This window comes from Tachyglossus aculeatus, chromosome 14, assembly GCF_015852505.1.
Source record: "Tachyglossus aculeatus isolate mTacAcu1 chromosome 14, mTacAcu1.pri, whole genome shotgun sequence".
NCBI lineage: Eukaryota > Metazoa > Chordata > Mammalia > Monotremata > Tachyglossidae > Tachyglossus > Tachyglossus aculeatus.
Genome location: NC_052079.1, coordinates 49,037,607 through 49,056,172, shown reverse-complemented (window position 1 = coordinate 49,056,172; position 18,566 = coordinate 49,037,607). Strand labels below are relative to the sequence as shown.

Below are 18,566 nucleotides of genomic sequence, written 5' to 3'. Positions count from 1 at the left end.
GTGTGCAGAGCACTGTACTGTTTGGGAGAGTATAATACAGCAATAAGCAGACACATTCCTTGCCTCCGATGAGCTTACAGGCTAGAGGGGGAGACAGATATTAATATAAATAAATAAATTACAGATATGGACATAAGTGCTGCCACCTGAGGAAGGGGTGGCGAATAAAGGGAGCGAATCAGGGCAACGCAGAAGGGAGGGAAAGAAAGGGAAATGAGGACTTAGTCAGGGAAGGATGATGGGGAGTAAGACCCTAGGTGGATTAAGGAGCTCCTCCGGGTGCGATGGGGTGGGGTGGTGAGGCTGATACTGGAACCCAAGTGGGTGACACCCTCTTCTCGGGCCCTTGGGGGAGTCGGGGTTGGGGTGCTCCAGCCCTTTATGAGGTGTCTGCCAATCCCGCCAGCTCCAGAAGGAGCCGAGTGTGAAACCTGGAACCAACTCTGGCCTGCTGTTAACCCTTTCTTTTCCAGGATTTAGCCAAGACAAGGGTACCCCACAACCACTTAGGTTTGGTTGGGACTGAGAGAGGGACCCACCAAATTCTCCTGTTTCTGGGGCATCCTACCTAGGACCAAAGGACACCCCCTCACAGGGGGAGGAAGAGAAGGGAGTCTCTTCTGGGACAAGAGTTGGGGTCGGAAGGGGGGCGTTAAGGAAAGGACTGGGGGTTTGTGCACAAATAAACAATGATATCAATGGTGCTAAACAAAACTATTGGGGGGGGGGGGAGAATGGTGTTTTAAAAAAGGTTTCACAATGACTATGAACCTACAGCGAGGAGAGAAATCTTTAATACATGCAAATTAATGGCATAAATTTAGGATTACTTAACTTCACAAATGTTAACAAGCTCATAAAAAAAATCAGTTATTCTTCCCTGGCTGATCAGCTATCACTTGTTTGTTTAATTTCTCTCTCTCTTTTTTTTCCCTTTGGCTTGCCTAGTTTGGAACTGGGGGGAGGGGAAAAGGAGAAAGAGGTATTTCAATGTTTCATGGAGAAATTTATTTCCTTTCACGCTGTCTCTGAGCCCTCCTTCCCTACTTCCTCCTTCATGCCCCCACCCCCAGCCACTTACCTCCCTCTCAGTGACTGCAGGTGGGCTTCCAGCTTCTTAATGCTAGACCTTGTCCTGCCAATTTCCAAACAGGCATTTTTCCTGACCACAGGTAGGCAAGGAGAGTAAGTACCCAGTTAGCTGGATGTCTGTAGTCAAACAGCCTAGCGTTTCCACTGCCCTGTGAGTCAGTCAGTCAGTCAGTTAGTTGTATTTACTGAATGCTTACTGTGTGCAGAGCACCATACTAAGCGCTTGGGAGAATACAATATAACAGGCATATTCCCCACCCACAACGAGCTTACAGTATGGAAGGGGAGTGAATTCCTCGGGCATGTAGAAATGAGTCCATAAGCAGGTGCCTATTTTTTTAATAGTATTTGTTAAGCACTAACTATGTGCCAGGCACTAAACTAGGCGCTGAGGTTGATTCAAGCTAATCAGGTTGGACAGAGTCTATGTTCCACATGAGGCTTACAGTCTTCATCCCCATTTTACAGATGAGGGAACTGAGGCACAGAGAATCTGAGTGACTTGCCCAAGGTCACACAGCAGACAAATGGCAGAGCCTGAATTAGAACATAGGTCCTTCTGGTTCCCCGCCCCGTTCTCTATCCAATAGGCCACACAGCTTCTCTGTCTGGGTCCTGAATCCTAGGGAACATTAGCTTGGTAAAGTAGGCATGTATACTTTCTGAGCTTCCTGACAAGTGTTGGAGGGAGGGATGCATATTATGCACTTTTTTTCACTTGGGAAACTGAGGCATCAGAGGGTGGTGAGGAATAGGCCCCAGTTCAAATTCTGGATCCCCAAGGGATCACCTGTTAACTGCCCTCTTCTCCTGTACCCCTGTTCAAGTTCCGAATTCCAATCAACCAGCCAATGAAAACCCAGCTGTTTTTGGAGCGTCGACTGTGTGTGCACAGCACTGTAGTAAACTCTCGGGAAAGTACGGTTTAATATTGTTGCTAGGCACGATCGCTTCCCTCAAGGAGCTTACAGTTTAGAAGGGGAGACAGACATTAAAAGAATTACAAATAGGAGGAAGAAGGAAAAGGATGTATAGATGAGTTAGTGCTTAAATATTTGGGAAGCATTCATTCATTCATTCAATCGTATTTATTGAGCGCTTACTGTGTGCAGAGCACTGTACTAAGCGCTTGGGAAGTACAAACTGGCAGTATGATCTAGGGGAAAGGGCACGGATATGTGAGTCAGAGGACCTGGGTTCTAACTCTGGTTCTGCTGCTTGTCTGTGTTGTGGCCTTGGACAAGTCACTAAACTTCTCTATGCCTCAATTACCTCATCTGTAAAATGGAATTAAGACTGTGAGCCCTAGTGGGGGATGGGCTGTGTCCAATCTGATTCACTTTTCTCTGACCCAGCGTTTAGTACAGTACTTAGCACATAGTAAGTCCTTAACAAATACCATTAAAAAAATCCCTCTTGGTTCCTCCAATGACTCCAGTTTCTCCCAGAATTTATAAATCACTCTACCTCAGTTTCCTCACCTGCAAACTGGGGAAAAAAATCCTTCTTTCATTCATTCAATCGTATTTATTGAGCACTTTACTTTGTGCAGAACACTGTACTAAGCGCTTGGGAAGTACAAGTCGGCAACATATAGAGACGGTCCCTAATGACTCCAGTTCCTCCCAGAATTTATAAATCACCCTAACTCAGTTTTCTCACCTGCAAACCGGGATGATACTAGTTGCTTTTCTTCCTACCTCACAGGTTGTTGTGAGGGAAAAAATGAGATAATATATAAAAGCCAAGGTATGATTAATAATAATGATAATAGTATTTGAGTGCTTACTATGCGCCAAGCACTGTTCTATTATTATTGTAAATAATACAACATTACATTACAACATATTACCATAATTATTATTTAATTACACAACATACAATTAATTCACATATAAATTTCCATTTATATGCAAATAATCGCATATTATTTAATTATACATTATTTATTATAGCAATTATTAGTATCATGAATAATAATAATGCAATCTAAATTATGGGAATGTTTGTCCATGGACATATCTGCGTTTCTGATGTTTTAGATCTGTTTGCATACTGTGCATTTATTGTGTGTGTTCTGTCTACCCCAGTAGACTCTGAGCACCTCAAAGGCAGGGGTTGTGCCCCCATGCCTTGCTTTTCCTCTGTAAATGTCTTGCAAGCTAGTAATTTTAATAGTGACATTTGTTAAGTTCTTACTAGGTGCCAAACATAATGCTAAACACTGGGGTAGATACATGATAATCAGGTTGAACACAGTTGCTGTCACACCCAGTGTTCACAGTCTAAGGAGGAGGGAGAACAAGGTATTCATTCATTCAATCATATTTATTGAGCACTTACTGTGGGCAGAGCACTGTACTAAGCGCTTGGGAAGCATAAGTTGGTAACATATAGAAATGGTCCCTACTCAACAGCGGGTTCACAGTCTAGAAGGGGGAGACAGACAACAAAACAAAACATATTAGCAAAATAAAATAAATAGAATAAAGTTGTACAAGTAAAATAAATAAATAGAGTAATAAATATGTACAAACATATATACATATATACAGGTGCAGTGGGGAGGGGAAGGAAGTAAGGCGGGGGGGGGATGGGGAGGAGGGGGAGAGGAAGGAGGGGGCTCAGTCCCCTTTTACAGATGAGGAATCTGAGGCCCAGAGAAGTCAAGTGACTTGCTCAAGGTCACTCAGTGGTGGACCTGGGATCAGATGGCTATAGTAACCTGAGAAATCTGAGGCCCAGAGAAGTCAAGTGACTTGCTCAAGGTCACTCAGTGGTGGACCTGGGATCAGATGGCTATAGTAACCTGGGAATTAAAGATCACAAAACGGATGCATAGCGGATGGGTGATGAAATGGGGAACACTTTGGGTGATACCTTCTCTACTTGACTCTTTCCACTGCCTCTGTCCCTCTCTTTCCTCCTTTGTCCTGTCCTGGGTTGTCATTGCATCGGGAGAGCACCCCCCTCCCCCATGAGAAGTAGCATGGCCTACTGGAAAGAACGCTGGCCTGAGAGTCGGAAGGACCTGGGTTCTAATCCCATCTCTGATGTGTGATCTTGGGCAAATCACTTCACTTCTCTGGGCCTCAGTTACCTCATCTGTAAAATGGAGTTTAAGACTGTGAGCATCATAAGAGAAGCAGTGTGGCTCAGTGGCAAGAGCCCGAGCTTTGGAGTCAGAAGTCATGGGTTCAAATCCCGGCTCCACCAATCATCACCTGTGTGACTTTGGGCAAGTGACTTCACCTCTCTGTGCCTCAGTTACCTCATCTGTAAAATGAGGATTAAGACTGTGATCTATGACCTGATCACCTTGTTACCTCCCCAGTGCTTAGAACAGTGCTTTGCACATAGTGCTTAAAAATGTCATTATTATTATTATTGTTATTTGGGACATGGACTGTGTTTAACCTGATTTGCTTGTACCTCCCTCTGTTCTTAGTACAGAACCTGGTACATAGTAACAGAAAGAAAGAAATATGATATTAAAAAAATGACAGTAAAGTAACCAGTTTTCCCATTGATTTCTGGTCTCCCAAGTTTTGAATCTCTCCATTTTATTCATTGTCTTATTTATTGAGTACTTTATGCTCCCAATGGTCAATTCAGCACTTCTACATCACGTAAGCACCAATATACTCACCCTCAACCCTCTGCCAATCCAATCCCAGTTCAACACTTGGGTACAGATCTTTATGCTCGACTACTTCCTCCTATCTGGAATTTATTTGTGGGTCTCTCTCCCTTGCTTTATCATAAGCTCCTTGAGGATAGGAATCATGTCTACTATTTCTATGGTACTCTCCCAAATGCTTAGTAGGGTGCTCTGCATGCAGTAATAATAATAATAGTAACAATAATAATAATAATAATAGTATTTAAGGGCTTACTGTGTGCCACACTCTGTACTTGGGCAGATACAAGATAATCAGATTGGACACAGTCCCTGACTCATGTGGGGTTCTCTCAGTCTAATGGGGAGGGAGAATAAATTAATCTTCATTTTATGGATGAGGAAACTGAAGTCACACAGCAGCTGGATTAGAATCCAATTCCCTCAACTCCCAGTGCTATGCACTTTCCACTAGGTCATGATGCTTCTCTTAGTCACTAACTGAGCCTCTCTGGGCCTCTCCTGCCTTGTATAAAATGGGAAAGTAAAATCCGGCCCTGATAGGAGACAGGGGGAAAGATTCAGCCTCAATAGAGCTTCCTCTGTGTGCAGAACCCTGGATCAGGAACTGAGGGGAGAATCCAAGAAAAATGCAATGTACAGGGCCTGCCCTCAAGGGGTTTCATCAACCTTGTGAAGATGTCCTGGGGTGGGGGTGGGGTGGGGGGGCATTTCACCTCCCTCAAAAGCTCCTTGTGGGCCTGAGAATTTGTCTCTTCTTTGTGTTGTGGTTTTCCACAATGCACTGCATCACTGTATATGTTGCCAATTTGTACTTCCCAAGCGCTTAGTACAGTGCTCTGCACATAGTAAGCGCTCAATAAATACGATTGATGATGATGATGATGATGCTCAATAATTTCTGTTTTGCTATTGCTGGAAAGGGGGATCCTAAGTCAGTCTAACCAGCAGATGTAAGGACACCATTTTCATTGCTTTTTGGAGGGAACCTTTAGTCTCAGCACCAGGCACAGGAAGCCCGTCTTCCCTTAAAGAGAAGGTAGCAGGCCCAGAGAGGGCAAGCACCTTGCTCAAGGTCACCCAGGGAGTTGGTCCCGAGGTTAAAAATGGAACCCAGGTCTCCCGGCTTCCAATGTAACACACCGAGGGCCAACCCCTTCTCCGAAAGTGCGATATGATCATTTATCAGTGGAATTTAATAATGAATGAAGTTGAAGTGCATCATTTAATGCAGGCAGCCGACTTGTGGTAATAAGGAGGCATGTATTAATACAGAAGGCAATGAATATGCAGGTGTGTCTAAATGATTAATGGGACTTCTGAAGGCCTCTGAAAGGGTGCGTGAGTCACTGATTATGGAAATATGAATATTGCATGTCTATGGGAAGTTGGATCAACCATTGAGCAGGTGGGTATTAATGAACTGGAAGAATCGCATAAGCAAACAAGGGTAATATGGAGCTGGAGAGAGCGGGAGAGTTGAAGAACTCTGATTGGGGATGGAGGAGGAAGATTTGAGGGATGAATCTGCAATAATTTAGAGGGTGGTCATAAAAAATAATAACTGGTATTTGTTAATTGCTTTTAATAATAACTGTGGTATTTCTTAAGTTCTTCCTGTGTGTCAGGCACTGTACTCAGCCCTGAGGTGAGCACAAGGAAATTGGGTTGGACAGTCTGTGTCCCACGTGGGGTTCAGTGTCTTGACCCCCATTTTACAGATGAGGTAACTGAGGTACAGAGAATAATAATAATAATAATTGTATTTGTTAGTCACTTACAATGTGTCAAGCACTGTACTAAGAGCTGGGTGGACACAAGCAAATTGAGTTGGACACAGTCCCTGTTCCAAATGGGGCTCACAGTCCCAAATGGGGCTCGCAGTCTCAATCCCCATTTTACACATGAGGGAACTGAAGCCCAGAGAAGTGAAGTGACTTGCCTGGAGGTCACACAGCAGAATGTGGCAGAGGTGATATTAGAACCCATGACCTTCCGACTCCCAGGGCCGGACTCTACCCACTATGCCATGCTGCCTCTCAAATTTAAGTGACTTGCCCAGGGTCACACAGAAGAAAAGTGGCAGACCAGGTTCTTCTGACTCCCAGACTCGTGCTCCATCCACTATACTTCTCATGTTCAGACAGATTTTCGCAAAAATCATGGTAGTATTTGTTAAGTGCTTACTATATGCTAAGAGCTGGGGTGGATAAATTCATTGTGGGCAGGGAATGTGTCTGTTTATGATGATATTGTACTTTCCCAAGTACTTAGTACAGAGCTTTGCACACAGTAAGCGCCCACTAAATACAGTCCAGGTCCCACATGGGGCTTACAGTCTAAGGGAGAAGAAGAACAGGTATTGAATCCCCATTTTACAGATGAAGCCCAGAGAAGTCAAAGGACTTGCCCAAGGTGACACAGCAGGCAAGTAGTGGAGTTGGGCTTAGAAGCCAGCTACCTTGACTCCCAGGATCCTGCCAGGAGGCCACATTGCTTCCAGACTGCTTTTGGGTGATGTCATTACACCGCACAGCTCCTCCACGGAGGGCAAGAACTAACTTTATTCTGCCTCTGCCCCTCCCTACAGGGCTTCATGAACCGTGGGGGCTCAGTGCCAACTCCTGATGGCCTGGTTGATGCTCCCAAGGCCAAGGGCCGAGGGCAAACTGGAGAAGCCAACACACTGGGAGTTCCAGATTCTGGGTGAAGTCTCCTCTCTGCCCTCCTCCTGGGGCCAGAGTGAAGCCCTTCCCATCGCCCCTTTCTCTTCCCCTACCCACCCCACCTCCCACTCCCACGGCAGGGTATGAATGGGGAGGCGAGAAGTAAAGAAAGCGGAGCAGCCCGCAACCTGGCCTCACCCCTAGAAGTAGCACTCCGGAGGAAAAGGCGTGTGCCGGGAGGGGAAGGGAGAGAAACCCCAGTGCATAACAAGGCGGGGAGAGAGAGAAATATTCCAGCGATGAAAAGAAAAGAAATTACCATACGCCAGGATGTTGTTATTCAACCTAATTTTCAAAGGACCACAGCTGTCGCACTGAGATAATCTGTTAATTATAACAGTCATTGTGTTTTGGCAGTGGAAGAGAAACCCAGGAAGGCACTAGAGCAAGCAGGAAGGGTGGGGCAGGGGAGAGAAGGTAGGGAAGAAACAGAAGGGCGGGGCGGTGGTCCCCCAGGTACCCAGGTGAAGGGGAGCATCCGTCCCTCCAGGCTTCAGATATCAGCAACCCCAAGGCTGGGAAAAATCACCACACCCCTGCTCCATCTGATGTCACACTGTGTGCACTTACATCATAACATGATGTCATGCCAAAATTTTGCAGAAGAGCATTTCTCTAATGCTTTGTCACTGCTGTCCTGCCCCAACAGCTCCTGTGGCTGCCCCTTGGCCAGGATCAGGGCAGCTCAGCCCCAGTCTGTTAACAGATAGATCACTTGGCTATACCTGAGGAGGGCAAAGTGCTGCCATCTTTCTTTGGGAGGTCCCTTTTGGGAGCCATCTTTGGAAGTTCCTGTGTGGCTGCCATCTTTGGGAGGCCCTTTGAGATCACCCCCTTCCCTTAGCATTCTGAGGCAATGGTTTACCTTGCTTATCTTTGGAAGCCAGTCCCAGGTGTGCCCCAGGCCCGTGGAAGAACCCAAGTTGGTTTGGACTGCCTTGGGGGTCAGAGGGGTGGCCCAGCAAACCATAGGGAAGGGGTCTGCCCTGGGTGGCCCATTTCAGGCCCAGGCTGGTCCTGGTCCAGTGAGCCCTCGAGGATGTTGATCGGACTGGGGTGATCCCAGGGTTTAGGTCTAGGTTCAACAGAGGGAGGCCTGAGAGCTATGGACTGAGCTGAACCCTTGTGATCACTCTACAGGCATCTAGGGATAACTGAGGTGATGCATATCAGGAGATATAATGGAAGGCGCGCACAAGGCGCGCAGCTCCCAGCTACAGCCGCAACTTGAGTGCGCAGCCGGAGGAAGACCATGCCCTCCGGGAACCCACAGTGTCGTTCCTCCACTCCCTCGTGTCCCCACTGCCCCTATGCCATTCCTCCCATTGGAGTGCCAGCCCTATTGTCATTGGAAGCCAGCCATTATCGGGTGCACAGCTCCCAGCTACAGCCCCAGCTCAGGAGAGGGGTCACACAGACCCTGGCACTGCTCACCCTCGAGGGGTTGGTTTCAACTGCAGTGGCGGGCAGCAAAACACCAGGCAACAAGCAGCAAAATGGAGGGCAATGTCAGGGCAAGGTGTGCTTCCCAACCCAGGCTAAGGGGCTCCCATCAAAGCTCAAATATTGTTGATTCCAGACAAACACATGGAAACACTTCTCCAGCCAGGGAACAGGAAGAAGATGGAGCTCATTACTACAATGGGTTGGGCAGGAAGAAGATATCAATAGGCCCAAGAAGAATTTGAATTAATTTCAGAAGCTGCTTGGCCTAGTGGTTAGAGCACAGGACAGGGAGTTGGGGCAACTGGGTACTAATCCCAGCTCCATCACTTGCCTTCCTTCCTTCCTTCCTTCCTTCCTCCACCCCCAGCAGGCTTTTGGACTGAGGCTCCTTCTGGAGGCTCAGGCCTTCCCTTTGGCCCCGGCCAAACCAACCTCCTCCTCTCTTGGGGCCGGGGCAGCCGAGGGGCCCGATACAAACCCTCCGGAATCCCTCACGACGATGCGAATTCAAAAGGTCCCAATTTCACCTCAGAGGTGATCCCACCTCCCTCCCCACCCTAACAGGGGAGCCGACAGCGAGACGGGAGAACCCAATGCCAAAGCTTAATGGTGGCAAATGAGATTTCCAAGGCTCAGCCTCTCTCCCGCGTTGCAAGCTTTTCGGTCCCCGGATGTGATTCCCCCTCCCCAGCTCCCAATCCCACCTGTCGGTTTTCCGCCAGGGGAGAAGCCCTGCAGAAAGACCCGATCTCACTGCAGGTTTTGTCGGCCTTCCTTCGTTCCTTCCTTCCTTCCTTCCTTCCTTCCTTCCTTCCTTCCTTCCTTCCTTCCTTCCTTCCTCCCTCCCTCCCTCCCTTCCTCCCTTCCTCCCTTCCTCCCTTCCTTCCTTCCTTCCTTCCTTCCTTCCTTCCTTCCTTCCTTCCTTCCTTCCTTCCTCCCTTCCTTCCTTCCTTCCTTCCTCCCTTCCTCATTTCCTCCCTCCCTCCCTTCCCCCTTCCTTCCTTCCTTCCTTTCTTCCCCAAAGGCAGAGGAGGCAGTGGGCAGTGGACAGTGAACAGCTGCATATGGAGGCAGGGACAGGGGGTTGGGAAAGAGAGAGAGAGAGAGAGAGAGAGAGAGAGAGAGAGAGAGAGAGAGAGAGAGAGAGAGAGAGAGAGAGAGAGAGAGAGAGAGAGAGAGAGAGAGAGAGACCCTGTTGAGTCTTGGTAACCATTCTTTAGAGAGGCCTGGGGCTCGTTGTGGGCATAAAGATTCCTGTCTGCAATGGGGCAGCTCCTAGCACAGTTCAGGCAACAGTAGAATAACCCTGGTTTCCCAACATCCACTGGGTTGTGGGCACTGACTGCATTTTAATTTCAGGGCCAGAAACCACAGTTTCTGTTTGACAATGCAATTTCTCCCCCCTCCCCTTTTCTCTCTCTCTCTCTCTCTCTCTCTCTCTCTCTCTCTCTCTCTCTCTCTCCCCTCTCTCCCTTCCTTTTTCCTTCTCTCTGCTTTACTCCCCTCACCCCACCTGTCTCTGCCTCAGGTCCTTTTTTCTTCTCTCTGCTTTTCTCCCCTCACCCCAACCGTCTCTGCCTCGGGTCCCTTGCCACTCATGTCTGTGTACCCAGCAAGTTTTCGCACCTCCTCTGTCACACCCCCAAACCTTGACCAATCAGCTCTCTTTCCCAAGCCCTGGGAAAGTCAGGGAGGGTCACCAGGGAGGTGGCAGACACCTGCCGAATCTCTCTCTCTTTCCAAGGCAAACCTCTTGCACCCCCACAATGGCCCTTTCTTGTGGGACCACCATTGCCCTTTCTGTTCCCAGACCTCCAGCCCACCCTCGCTCTTCCACTCTCTGGCACCTTCTTTACTTGCCCAGCTGTGCGGTACAAGCTGGTCCTCCCCTTCTTGGTTTCCGAGGTGATCCTCCTCCCTGGCCACTCTCAGCCTCTGTTTCCGGTCACCTTGCTGTGGCCCGTGATGAGCTGAGCCCTGGGCTTGGGGCCAAGTTCTGGTGTCAGCCCCATTCTGGTCAAGAAAGGCCAGATTGCTCTCTCCCACCCTCAATGCCAGCCCATGCCCATCTCCATGGCTACGTCAGCCCGGGGCCGGCTGATCGAGGGATTTGGGGGTGGAGGGGGGCTGGGAGAATCAGTCAGTCAGTTGATCATATTTGTTGAGTGCTTACTGTGGGCAGAGCACTGAATTAAGCTCTTGGGAGGGTACTATATAACAATAAACAAACACATTCCCTGCCCTCAATGAGCTTACAGTCTAGAGGGGGAGTTAGACATTACTAGAAACAAATAAATTACAGATATGGACATAAGTACTGTGGGGCTGGAAGGTCAGGGTGACGTTGAAGGGAGTTGGAGAAGAGGAAAGGAGGGCTTAGTCAGGGAAGGCCTCTTGGAGGAGATGGGTCTTCAATAACCGTTTGAAGGCAGGGAGAGTAATCTTCTGACAGATATGAGGAGAGAGGGGTTTCCAGGACAGAGGCAGGACATGGATGAGAGGTTGGTGGCAAGATAGACGAGATTGAGGTACAGTGAGAAGAATGGCATTAGAGGAGTGAAGTATGTGGGCTGGGTTATAGTAGGAGAGTAGCCAGGTTAGGTAGAAGGGGGCAAGGTGATCGAGGGCTGGCGAGCAAGGAGGGGGAGACTTTTAGAGCCTGTCTTGGGTCCTGGATGGAGCCTTAGTAATCATGGAGGTTCAGGGGCACCAAGCAGGGGAATGGGTGGGCTGCAGGGGTGACTGGTAGGAAGAAATAGGCAAGATGATCTGTAATAATAATAATAATAATGGCATTTATTAAGCGCTTACTATGTGCAAAGCATTGTTCTAAGCGCTGGGGAAGTTACAAGGTGATCAGGTTGTCCCATGTGGGGCTCACAGTCATATTCCCCATTTTACAGATGAGGTAACTGAGGCACAGAGAAGTGAAGTGACTTACCCAAAGTCACACAGCTGACAATCAGCAGAGCCGGGATTCGAACCCATGACCTCTGAGTCCAAAGCCCGTGCTCTTTCCACTGAGCCACGCTGCTGTGGTCTCCTCCCTCCCTGGGGAGGGGAGCCCAGAACCCCGTTTTCCTGGCAGAATTCGTGGGCCACTCAGCAATGGGGCTCAGAATGGAGGGTTAGAGCTGTCTATCAGGTTTTCCACTCCCTGGAGCTGATTGGTGAGGGACGGAGAGAAATGGCTGTTGTACATCATGGGGAAGCTCCGTGACCTAGTGGAAAGAGCAATCCTTGTTCCCTAATGGGCCTTACAATCTGAACAGGGGCTCTCTCTGGCTTTTCCCTTTCCCAGAGAACAGCCTATGCTCATCTCTCCTCACCCCCTCTTCCTTCTCCAGGGGACCACCCTCTTGTTCATTACCCCTCCCTTCCTATTCCCTCTCCAGGGATCATCATCTTCTTCATCATCATCAGTGGAATTTATTGAGCGCTTACTGTGTGCAGAGCACTGTACACTACAACAGAGTGAATAGACACATTCCCTACCCACAGCAAGTTTACACTCTAGAGGGGGAGAGTGGTTATCTCCCCTTACCCTCTCCTCCCTCTCCCAGGTACTACTTTTCTCATCTCCGCTCACCCCCTCTGCCCACCTCCCACCCCCCATCCCTCCTCCCTCTGCTCATCTCTTCTCACCCCCACCTCCCTCTCCTTTCTGATTTATGGAATATCCACGTATCAGTCTCTCCCAGTCTCTGAGCCTGGAATCCAGACCCAGATCAGTCAGCTATCTTGCTGGATGGAAGCCCTAGTCCTCAAGGTTTGATGATTAGGATTTTCCCTGTTTTATTTTCTCTTCCTTCTTTTCCTGCCCTGTGAGACCCAGGGCTGCAAATTGGTTTAGCTTTAACAGCAAAGTGTTTATTTTAACAATTGCTTTTGTGGATTTCCCCCCAGGAACGGGGAGGGGAGAGTGTTCCGATGAGAGGGAGTGTGGAGTCATAGACTTATCCAAACCTTCATTTTTCTCCATTGAATTTTCCCTTTCCCCCTTCTATCGTCTTTGTCTCTCCTTCCCCTCCTCTTCGCGCCTGCCGCCTCCTATTCCCTCCTAAGCTTGCCTCCCATCTCTTTCTTCTCTCCTTCTCTGCTCTCCCCTTCTTTCCTCTTTCCTCCCTCCCTTCTGTCTTCCCTCTTCTCCTTCTTCTTTCTCCCTTCTCCCTGGACCTATCCTCTAGGATAGAGATGGAGAGGGGGAAGACACCTCTCTCCAAGGCAAGGAGGGGTCCTGTCTGGGAACCGGGGTGGGGGTGGGGGGCCCTTCCCATCTGAGGAGTGTCGGATCAGATATCCCCCTTGAAGGGAGATGCCTCTTCTGTGCTCCATCCTGCAGGCCCCAACCCCATCATGTGATGGCATCCTGAGCCCCAGGCCCCTGCTGACCCTCCCTCGGCCTTGGCTCCAGGTTGGACACACGGGAGTTGTTTTCTGCAGTAGAGTGGGCACCCGACACGTGAATTATTTCCCTTTTTCACTCTGAGAAGGAAAGGCATTGAACCCGGCTTCTTGGCCGTTGATCTTGGAAAGAAGGGCGGGAGTGCGTGCAAACTTGCATATATGCCTGGATGATAGTTTACATGTACAACTGGCTTAGAGCACCCTCCCAAGCGCTTAGTTCAATGCTCTGCACACAGTAAGCGCCCAATAAGTATGATTGATTGACTCACCAGTGTGTGTGTGTGTGTGTGTGTGTGTGTGTGTGTGTATGTGTGTGTGCGCACAGGTGCACACACCTGTTTGCATGTCATCACTTGAATTCTTGTAGGCCCACCTGCACCGCGTGTGTTTCCATGTGCTCCTAAACCACCTTAATAATAATGATGGCATTTATAAATCGTTTACTATGTGCAAAGCACTGTTCTAAGCGCTGGGGAGGTTACAAGGTGATCAGGTTGTCCCACAGGGGGCTCACAGTCTTAATCCCCATTTTACAGATGAGGGAACTGAGGCACAGAGAAGTTGGGGAAGCAACGTGGCTCAGCGGAAGGAGCACGGACTTTGGAGTCAGAGGTCAGGGGTTCAAATCCCGGCTCCGCCATTATTGTCAGCTGTGTGACTTTGGGCAAGTCACTTAACTTCTCTGTGCCTCAGTTCCCTCATCTGTAAAATGGGGATGAAGCCTGTGAGCCCCCCGTGGGACAACCTCATCACCTTGTAACCTCCCCTGCTCTTAGAACAGTGCTTTGCACATAGTAAGCACTTAATAAATGCCATTATTATTATTATTATTATTATTAAGTGACTTGCCCAGAGTCACACAGCTGACAATTGGCGGAGCCAGGATTTGAACCCCTGACCTCTGACTCCAAAGCCCGTGCTCTTTCCACCGAGCCACGCTGCTGCCCCTAAACCACCTTCTTTCCCGGGGGGATTGAGATGGTAAAAGATGCTGAGGGCCCCCTGATTCCCCCCCGCGCCCCACCTCCCTATGAGCTCAGTCTCCCTTCTCCCTACCCCTCTTCTTCCCAAGTGTCTCCCTGCCACCCACCCATCCCCAACTACCACCACCACCACCTCCTCCTCCTCTCGCTTCCACCCAGCTGCCAGTTCCTCCCTTATGTAACGAGGTCCAGGAGCCCTCGCTGAAACAGGAGAGGATTTCGGGGTGCCTCCCTGGGAGCTGAGCTGGCAGCAGCCTCCGCTCTCCCCACCCCCGCCCAGCGGAACAGAAGGGAAATCAAGCAGCATGCTGTAGTGGATAGAGCACGGGCCTGGGAGTTCATTCATTCATATTTATTGAGTGCTTACTGTGTGCGGAGCTCTGTACTAAGCGCTTGGGAAGTACAAGTCGACAACAGATGGAGGCGGTCCCTACCCAACAACGGGCTCACAGTCTAGAGTTAGACGGTCATGAGTTCTAATCCCAGCTCTGCCACTTGTCTGCTGTGTGACTTTAGGCAAATCGCTTCACTTCTCTGTGCCTCAGTTATCTCACCCATAAAATGGGGAATAAGACCATGGGTCCTAGGCGGGACAGGGACTGCATCCAACCCGATTTGCTTGCATTCATGCATTCATTCATTCAATCGCATTTACTGAGCGCTTACTGTGTGCAGAGCACTGTACTAAGCGCTTGGGAAGTACAAGTCGGGCAACATCTAGAGACGGTCCCTACCCAACAGCGGGCTCACAGTCTAGAAGGGGGAGACAGACAACAAAACAAAACGTATTAACAAACTAAAATACATAGAATAAATATGTACAAATAAAATAAATAAATAAATCGAGTAATAAATACGTACAAACATATATACGTATATACAGGTGCTGTGGGGAGGGGAAGGAGGTAAGGTGGGGGGGGATGGGGAGGGGGAGGAGGGGTATCCACGTCGGGGCTTAGTAGGGTGCTTGGCACGTAGTAAGCGCTTAACGAACACCGTTATGATTATTATTGTTGTTGTTATTATTATTGTTCCCCCCGGTCCCCGACCGCCGGGAGCCCCTCCCTGACAGCCGACCCTGTCCGGGCTTTTCCTTTCCAGGCTCCTCGGGCCGATGGACCGGTCAACCCGTCCCCGGCGCTGCCGCCTCGCTAGCCCCGTGGGCCATCCGAGCGTCTAGTACGCCTCCGCGGGCGGGGCCGGGCCGCGAGGAGGACGGGCGGGCGAGAGGCACGTGGCCCGGGAGGACGAGGACCAAGACGACGACGAGGAGGAAGAGGAGGAAGAGGAGGAGGAGGAGGAGGGGGGCGGCGGGGGGGAGGGGGAGGCGTGCCCCCGACCCGGCCCGACACCCGGCCGAGAGCCCGCTCCCCCCGGGCAGAGCCCCGAGGAGGGCCCGGCCCGGGCCCTGAGATGGTGGTCGCCCCGGGGCGGCCGGCGACGGCCGGATCTCCCCGTGGTCGCTAGCCCGTCCTCCGGGGCCCCCTCCCCTCGCCCAGCGCCTCCCTCCCTCCCTCCCTCCCTCCCGGCCCCCCAGCCCCCCAGCCCCCCGCCCACCATGCTGCGCCTGGGGCTGTGGGCCACCGCCCTGCTCTGCGCCTGCCAGCCCGGCCCGGCCCGGGGCGACTGCTGGCTGATCGAAGGGGACAAGGGCTACGTGTGGCTGGCCATCTGCAGCCAGAACCAGCCGCCCTACGAGACCATCCCCCAGCACATCAACAGCACGGTGCACGACCTGCGCCTCAACGAGAACAAGCTGAAGGCCGTGCTGTATTCCTCCCTGAGCCGCTTCGGCAACCTGACGGACCTCAACCTGACCAAGAACGAGATCTCCTACATCGAGGACGGGGCCTTCCTGGGCCAGGTGAACCTGCAGGTGCTGCAGCTGGGCTACAACAAGCTGAGCAACCTGACGGAGGGCATGCTGCGGGGCATGGCCCGCCTGCAGTTCCTCTTCGTGCAGCACAACCTGATCGAGGCCGTCACGCCCGCGGCCTTCTCCGAGTGCCCGGGCCTCATCAGCATCGACCTGTCCTCCAACCGGCTCAGCCGCCTGGACGGCACCACCTTCGCCGGGCTGGGCGGGCTGATGGTGTGCGAGTTGGCGGGCAACCCCTTCCGCTGCGACTGCGGCCTGTACGGCTTCCTGGCCTGGCTGGTGGCCTTCAACAACGTGACCAAGAACTACGACCGGCTGCAGTGCGAGGCGCCCCGGGAGTTCGCCGGCTACCCGCTGCTCGTGCCCAGGCCGCACCACAGCCGCAACGCCATCACTATCTTCCAGGCCATGTGCCGGGACGGGGCCGCCCCGTCCCGCCCCTCCGGCCGCCCCACGCCCTTCGCCCCGGACCCCCAGAGGGACCCGGACGAGAACTCCGGGTTCAACCCGGGGGACTTCCTGTCGGTGGAGCCCCCGGCCTCGTCGTCGTCGTCCTCCTCCTCCTCGTCCTCGTCGTCGTCCTCCTCCTCGTCGTCGTCCTCGTCGTCGTCCTCCACCACCGACTCCGCCTTCAGCCCCACCATCAAGCTCCACCACGTCACCTTCACCTCGGCCACCCTGGTGGTGACCATCCCGTCGCCCTTCAGCAAGATGTACGTCCTGGTGCAGTACAACGACAGCTTCGTGTCGGACGTCATGACCCTGAAGAACAAGAAGGAGATCGTCACGCTCAGCAAGCTCAGGGCCCGCACGGACTACACTTTCTGCGTGGCCTCCATCCGCAACTCCAAGCGCTACAACCACACCTGCCTGTCCTTCGCCACGCGGGACCCGGTCCCCGGCGACCCGGCGCCCAGCACGTCCACCACCACCCATTACATCATGACCATCCTGGGCTGCCTCTTCGGCATGGTCCTCGTCCTCGGGGCCGTCTACTACTGCCTGCGGAAGCGGCGGAGGCGGGAGGAGAAGCAGAAGTCGCTCAGCGTCAAGAAGACCATCCTGGAGATGCGCTACGGGGCGGAGGCCGAGGCGGGCCCGAAGCTGGGGGACCCTCCGGTCCTGCCCGTCTCCCGGATGTCCTCCATCCCCTCCATGATCGGCGAGAAGCCCCCTCCCCCGCCCAAGGGGCTGGACGCCGGGCCGGACACCCCCAGGGCGGCCACCAAGGGCAACTACATGGAAGTGCGCGGGGGCGGGGGCGACGGGCTGGTCCGGCCCGACGACGACCTCCGGGACCTGGACAACGGCCGGGGCTCGGCCGCCGAGATCTCCACCATCGCCAAGGAGGTGGACAAGGTCAACCAGATCATCAACAACTGCATCGACGCCCTCAAGCTGGACACGGCCTCCTTCCTGGGCGGCGGCGGCGGCGGCGGCGTCGGGGGGGCCGGGGGCGACCCGGACCTGGCCTTCGACTGCCAGTCCATCCCCGCCGGCTCGGCCACGGGGCTGGACCGGCCGGGCTTCCTCTCGCCCCCCTACAAGGAGAGCGCCCACCACCCCCTGCAGCGGCAGCTGAGCGCCGACGCCGCCGTGGCCCGCAAGACCTGCAGCGTCTCGTCCAGCGGGTCCATCAAGAGCGCCAAGGTGTTCAGCCTGGACGTCCCGGAGCCGCCGCCGCCGCCCCCGGGGCTGGGCCAGGGCCTGGACGCCAAGTACCTGGACCAGGGCGGGCCCCTCGACCGGCTGCCCCTGGTGTCGGCCGGAGCCATCCAGCACCTGGAGGTCCAGCCCCCCTATCACTGCAGCGAGCACCGCCACTCCTTTCCGGCCCTCTACTACGAAGAGAGCGCCGACACCCTGAGCCCGCGAATGCCCTTCCTCAAGCCCCTGGCCCGCTCCAAGCGGGACTCTGCCTATTCCCAGCTGTCCCCCAGACACTACTTCTCGGGCTACTCCTCCAGCCCCGAGTACTCCTCCGAAAGCACCCACAAGATCTGGGAGCGCTTCCGCCCCTACAAGAAGCACCCCCGGGAGGAGGTGTGCATGGCCGCCGGACACGCCCTGCGCAAGAAGGTTCAGTTCGCCAAGGACGAGGACCTCCACGACATCCTGGATTACTGGAAGGGGGTCTCGGCCCAGCAGAAGCTCTGACTTGGCCCTCCTGCGGTGAGGCCGGGGTGGGCTGGGGAGGGGGACGAAGGGGCGGGGAGGGGGGGGAGGGGAGGGGAGCCGGTGGGGGTGCGGGAGGGAGGAGGAGGAGGGAGGGAGGGAAAAAGGAGGAGGAGCAGACACATACACACACTCGCACGCACTCTCTCACACACAACTGTACACAGACACGCGCGCGCGCGCACACGCACACCTGACCACCACCTGACTGTGAAAAA

The 18,566-nt window shown here is 52.5% G+C and overlaps 1 protein-coding gene and 1 long non-coding RNA gene across 3 annotated transcripts in view; both read left to right on the top strand.

Annotated features, from left to right (window-relative positions):
* The window catches only part of LOC119937249, a 49,319-nt gene extending 33,740 nt beyond the window's left edge, over window positions 1-15,579 (top strand). For both annotated transcript variants that reach the window (XR_005453958.1, XR_005453957.1), the window contains one exon: window positions 15,396-15,579. This is a non-coding gene — a long non-coding RNA (uncharacterized LOC119937249). The remainder of the gene's footprint in view (window positions 1-15,395) is intronic.
* A 273-nt stretch (window positions 15,580-15,852) lies between these two features.
* Window positions 15,853-18,349, top strand: ELFN2 (extracellular leucine rich repeat and fibronectin type III domain containing 2). Its single transcript, XM_038756629.1, has one exon. The coding sequence runs from the start codon at window positions 15,853-15,855 to the stop codon at window positions 18,328-18,330; it is 2,478 nt and encodes an 825-aa protein (XP_038612557.1). The 3' UTR covers window positions 18,331-18,349.
* Window positions 18,350-18,566: the final 217 nt, after the last annotated feature.

What these genes read in the sequence shown, in the direction of transcription:
- ELFN2 (XM_038756629.1), top strand. Translation starts at nt 15,853, where the DNA reads ATGCTGCGCCTGGGGCTGTGGGCCACCGCCCTGCTCTGCGCCTGCCAG.